At 36.6% G+C, this 6,009-nt stretch overlaps 2 protein-coding genes and 1 pseudogene across 2 annotated transcripts in view; all 3 read left to right on the top strand.

The window, feature by feature from the left end:
- Positions 1–299, top strand: part of LOC111409383 (uncharacterized protein OsI_027940-like) — a 7,046-nt gene extending 6,747 nt beyond the window's left edge. The window contains exon 4 of the mRNA XM_023039436.1: positions 199–299. Within this exon, the coding sequence (XP_022895204.1) occupies positions 199–299 (101 nt within the window). The remainder of the gene's footprint in view (positions 1–198) is intronic.
- The window catches only part of LOC111409382 (programmed cell death protein 4), a 14,282-nt gene continuing 8,366 nt past the window's right edge, over positions 94–6,009 (top strand). Inside the window, exons 1-4 of the mRNA XM_023039435.1 lie at positions 94–1,152; positions 2,791–3,072; positions 3,672–3,766; positions 3,883–5,586. Of these exons, the coding sequence (XP_022895203.1) occupies positions 2,841–3,072; positions 3,672–3,766; positions 3,883–5,586 (2,031 nt within the window). The 5' untranslated portion in view covers positions 94–1,152; positions 2,791–2,840. The remainder of the gene's footprint in view (positions 1,153–2,790; positions 3,073–3,671; positions 3,767–3,882; positions 5,587–6,009) is intronic.
- Positions 300–1,364, top strand: LOC111408775 (annotated as a pseudogene).

Genomic DNA, 6,009 nt, shown 5'->3' with positions numbered 1-6,009 from the left:
ACTTGTACATCAACAATCGGATAATCGTCACATCACATTATGGACATTATTATGTGTAATAATTATCTACAAGTAGAATTTTTCATTGGGCTAAAGAAGAGAGCGATCAACTCAATTCATGTTTCTGTTTTTCTGTCTTTTCCTCTTTCTATCCTATCCTGCTCAATGAACGAGTGAAAATGGCTACTAATTCTTTAGTGAGGAGTCTCGTTATCTGCTGCAATCAAAGATCATTCCTTTATCACTTCCCCATTCTTCTTCCTCCCTGCCTCACCCATCATCGCCACCCTTATCAATGACTGTTATCATTAAGCTATTCTTCTACTCAATTTGTCCAAGAATCGACGGAAGGGGACTTCGCAGAGGTTAGGAGTAGGCTCAACGTTGTGAACATTCTCGAAGAAAGAGGCCTTCTGGAGTCCCTCACCAGCGATTTATTAAGATCCGTCTGTTCTAATCCCAGCTTCCATGCCCTTAGGGTCTACTGTGGGTTCGACCCAACTGCCGAGAGTCTCCATTTGGGCAACCTCCTTGGTATAATAGTGCTTTCTTGGTTCCTCCGACGTGGGCATAAGGTTGTTGCTCTTATCGATGGTGCAACAGGTTGGGTTGGTGATCCCTCCGGCAAAAGCGTCGAGCGGCCTGAGCTCGACCTTCTCGCATTGGAGGGGAATGTTTCTGGGATTTCGACTACTATTAGTCGGATTCTGGGTCGGAATCACGAAGCTAAGTGTTTCACTACTTTGAATAATTACGACTGATGGAAGGATGTTAAGCTTCTAGATTTTCTCGAGGTAGGTAGATTTGTGAGGATGGGTGTGATGATGTCAAAAGAAAGCGTACGGAAGAGGCTCAAATCGGAGCAGGGAATGAGTTACATTGAGTTCACTTACCAGTTACTGTAGGGCTATGATTTTCTTCGCCTTTTTCGAGACGAAGATGTTAATGTTCAAATTGGAGGGAATTGTCAATGGGGCAATATTACTGCAGGAACGGACCTTATTCGTCGATTTCTACAGGCAGGCTACTGAGGCCTTAAGACCGGGGGCAGAAGCCAAATTCGATTGGAGGATCATCGAGGCTATTGCTGAGGATGCTCCTTCCTGCTTCTTGCGTTCAACTCCAATGCTAACACCATTGCACAATTTTTTGGTACAAAATTGCTCCAATGCAACATCAACTTTGCACCATTTTGGTGTAAAATAGTGCAAAGTGAATAGTGTGGCACTAAATATAAAATGGTGCAAAGTGAATAGTGTGGCACGATATTTAGTGCAACACAATTCATTACAACATCTTTTACAATGTTCGTTTTATCCTTATTTTTCATTTTTCAAAGATAATAGTTAAGGGTATTTATGTCATTTTCATTCTATAATAATAATAATAAATTACACTATTAATTATATTATTAAAGTTTATTATTTTTAATAATACAATCAATAATAATTAACGTAATTGTTAATTTAACATAAAGTTTAATTCGTAAAGTTTATGTTTAAAGTTTAATTTAACATAAAGTTTATATGATTAAAGTTTATTATTTTTGTAAATTTAACTTAATTGTTTATCATAAATTAATAGTGTATTCAATTATTTTTGTCAATTTAACATAATATATAAAACACGTGAATAATTTAGTAATCAATATATTTGTTAATTTAATGAAGTTATGATTTAATAATTTAAATAATTATAATTATAATTATAAAATAAATAAATAATTTTTTTAAATAAATAGTTTGACAAAAATCGAAAGAATGAATAAAATAATAAAGCCTTGTTCATTTGGTGTAAATTTTGGTGTAATGGCTGAAAAAGAATTTGGGTTTGGTGCAAATTTCGATGCAGCGTTGGAGATGGCCTAACGAAGTCTTGAATATTTCTCTATTGAACCTCACGATCTCTATTGGTTTGCTTGAGAGTAAGTCGGCTGCACGTCGTCTGCTCAAGCAAGGGGGGACTTTACTTGAACAATAGTAGAGTTGATAGTGAAGAAAAGAAGATTGAGGGTGATGACATTGTTGACAGCAAAGTAATCCTTTTATCGGCTGCGAAGAAGAACAAAATGATAGTGAGAATATCTTAATTGTTTATTGATTTTTCTATTGAACCTCAAAGTCAGTCTTCATATATAATAAAAGATTTGTCTAGCTACGGAATCAATGCTTATTTTTTTAAGCATCAGTTCTCTGCCATAAACTTGTAGGCCGGTGGTGGCTTCCGTCAGTGGCCGCCTCAGAGGGAGGATTGGGGTGGGAGAGCGGTGAGAGGTAGATGATTATATGTAAATGTGTGTGTACACCCCTACGTAGCAAAGGAAATGGATATAAAACAGACGGAAAGGATCATTTGCGCAAAGCATGGTCAATATGAGCATCCAAATGTAAAAAATGAAACGATTGGAACAATTTGCATGATTGAGGCAAACGCTAGGAAGGGATGTTTTATGCCAATTATCTCCTGCATACATTTCTACTAAAAAATCTCTTGTATGGAAGATAACGAATATGTAAACACACAAACTTGGATAAGGAAGTTCTCTTGTTTCATATAAATGAGGGATTTTCTATTAATAGTAAAAGTTGAATGGGCATAATTAGCCATTAGCCACATAATGAGGCTAAACTGGAACCACACAAGTGGCTTTTATGTCGCAACAAATTTGGCCGAATTAAGGCAATTTTACTGATTCTCTCTGTATTCACATTCACCCAACTTTTTTATTATCGTTATTTTGAATTTATTGAACTTTTTCTTGTATCTGTGAATCAATAATCTACAATGTAGCAGAAAGTTCATGCTGAAGAAGAGAAATTTAGAAAATCAATCAATCTACAATGGATTTGAGTGCAGGATACATGTCCCATGAGCATCAAGAACAATTTCGATCAGCTTCAGAGAGTGCAGATCCATCTTCTGTATCTGCATTGCAAATCTCCACTTCACCAAAGTCGCCTAAATCACCCCGATCCCCGAGACCTCAACAGGGAAAGCATAGTTCAAGCCCGGGGAGTCCACTCAAAAATCAAAGACATTCGCATTCCAAGAGAGATGGTCGTCCAAAGAAAGGTGAAATATGCTAATTTTTGTTATTTTGTCGCGGACTTGACCCTTCCATAGCTTTTAAGGAGAAAGGCACAATAGTTCTTTTTCTTTATGTAGTTAGTATAATAACATGGAGTCAAATTTTATGATCAACATGCGGTTATGATTATAAAGACAACAAAAAAACTGGGGATGGCTATGGGAATTCTTTTTTTGTCACTCTGTTCAATTCATTGCTAAATTTACCAAAGTTTCTGAAGGCATTAGATATTTAACAATTACTATAAGCCATATTAGATTTGATTTATCCATATCTTCTGATCTGTTATGCTGAAATTGTGCCACTACTAGGTACAAGAGTTACTTTTAGGTCTACATACCAGGTGTCACAACTATTTAAGTTGCCATTCCCTTAATTTTCTTTCATCACTTTCACTTTGTTTGTGACTGGCTAGTATGAGTAGGTGCCTCCACTGATTGATTCGATCTACCTTATCCTTGGCATCCATAATTTCGCTTTTATGATTACGTAATAATTGTTAATCCTGCTCAATGCCTTTGGAGACTGGATTTTTTCTGTGGATTTTGGGTTCCAATGTAGTCTATTGGTAATGGCCATGCAGATGGTTGTGGAGGAAAAGGAACCTGGGGAGGGCTACTTGAAACAGACGATGATTGCGTCCTAGACCTTAATGATCCAAACTACAGCAGCAATGAGGTAATTGGCCTGCATCTATTATCAATTTTGCCTTTTGTTTTGTAGTGTTCTTTGTATATAACGATTTGTGTTAAAAAGCATGAAATCACTCCATTTTTGGTAATACGTATTTTCAGGAGGACAAGAATTATATTGCTAAGAAGAAAAATTCGGAATTTGAAGATTACAAAAGGAAGGCTATAATTATAGTCGAGGAATATTTTGCCAATGATGATGCTATCTCGACTGCCAATGAGTTAATAGAACTTGAAATGTCGAGCTATAACTATTATTTTGTCAAGAAGCTTGTTTCTGTTGCTATGGACAGGCATGACAAAGAAAAAGAAATGGCTGCAGTTTTGTTATCTTCACTTTATGGAAATGTGATTGATCCTTCCCAAGTTTATAAAGGGTTTCAGAAGCTCTTGGAGTCTACTGATGATTTGATTGTAGACATACCAAATGCAGTTGATATTCTTGCATTATTTATTGCTCGAGCGGTGGTTGATGACATACTTCCTCCCTCGTTCTTGACAAAAGCAATGGCTTGTTTCAGTAAGGACTCGAAGGGGATCGATGTCATCAGAAGTGCTGAAAAGTGCTATTTGTCGGCTCCTTTACATGTAGAAGCCATTGAGAGGCGTTGGGCAGGTGGCAAGAACAAAACGGTTGAAGAATTAAAGGGTAAGATTAATAACCTATTGATCGAGTATGTAGTGAGTGGCGATGTAAACGAGGCATGTAGATGCATCAAGGATCTAAATGTTCCTTACTTCCACCACGAGATTGTCAAGCGTGCTGTCATAATGGCAATGGAAAAAAGAAAAGCCGAAAATTGCCTTCTAGACTTGCTGAAGGGAGCCGCTGAAGAAGGTCTTATTAATTCAAGTCAAATATCACAGGGATTTGGCCGAATTATCGACTTTGTTGATGACTTATCTCTAGATATACCAAATGCAAAGGTGATATTACAGTCTTTGATCTCGAAAGCAGCATCAGAAGGGTGGTTGTGTGCCTCATCTTTGAAGTCACTGTCATTCCAGCCCAAGAATCAAGCCGTTGAAGACAGTACGATTAAATCCTTCAAGATAAAGGCTCAGTCGATAATTAAGGAGTACTTTTTGTCTGGTGACATTTCTGAGGTAAGCCATTGTTTAGAATCCGAGAAAGTTTCCTCTATGGCCGAACTAAACGCAATATTTGTGAAGAAACTGATTACTTTGGCCATGGACAGAAAAAATCGAGAGAAGGAAATGGCTTCTGTTTTGTTATTATCGTTATGCTTCCCAACGGATTATGTGGTTAACGGATTTATTATGTTACTAGAATCAGCCGAAGACACTGCTCTCGATATCCCTGGTGTAGTTGAGGATCTAGCAATGTTTTTGGCAAGGGCAGTGGTGGATGAAGTATTGACTCCACAACAGTTAGATGAGATTGGGAGTGAGTTTTCGGGGTCAGATACAATAGGAAACAGAGTTACTCGAACGGCAACCTCCTTGCTGAAAGCTCGACTTTCTGGGGAGAGGATATTAAGGTGTTGGGGCGGTGGTGGAAGCTGCACCAATGGACGAACAATTGAAGACGTGAAGGACAAAATTGGAAAGATATTACAGGAGTTCGAGTCTGGTGGGGAGACGAGAGAAGCTTATCTTTGCATAAAAGAGCTCGGAATGCCATTTTTTCACCACGAGGTTATAAAGAAATCGTTGGTAACAATTATGGAGAATAAGAACGAGAGATTATGGGGTTTACTTCGAGAGTGTTTTAGCATGGGACTGATAACAGAGAATCAAATGTTCAATGGTTTTACGCGAGTGGCAGAGTCTCTCGATGACTTGGTCATAAGTCTTAGGCTTAATCATTTTTATTCCTTTACTACTCATTAAATTTATTACTTTATCTATGTATAATTTATATTTTGTTTGAGAATTATTACTACATCTTCCTAAAAATCCTATACTTATTAATAAATTTTCTCCTGAAACAACATCTTCATATCCATGTGTTTGAATTCCTATTTTAATTTTTTCTGAAAAATCTTTTATGGTTAATAAGAAATCTGGATTACAATATATAATTCCATTATTATCATTCATATCTACTTCTGTACTAGCTATCATACTCTTTTCTATATTTTGGATTCTTTCATCATAAATAGTTAATAAAACTTTATTTCCTAAATTTTTTCTCATTAATCCTTTAATTCCTATTACAATTAATCCTAGATGCATAAATCTAAAATTCTTTTTTCTTAATTCTTT

Source organism: Olea europaea, chromosome 14 (genome assembly GCF_002742605.1).
Source record: "Olea europaea var. sylvestris chromosome 14, O_europaea_v1, whole genome shotgun sequence".
Taxonomy (NCBI): Eukaryota; Viridiplantae; Streptophyta; class Magnoliopsida; order Lamiales; family Oleaceae; genus Olea; species Olea europaea.
The sequence above is the reverse complement of the archived record's forward strand: the minus strand, read 5'-3'. Positions and strand labels throughout refer to the sequence as shown.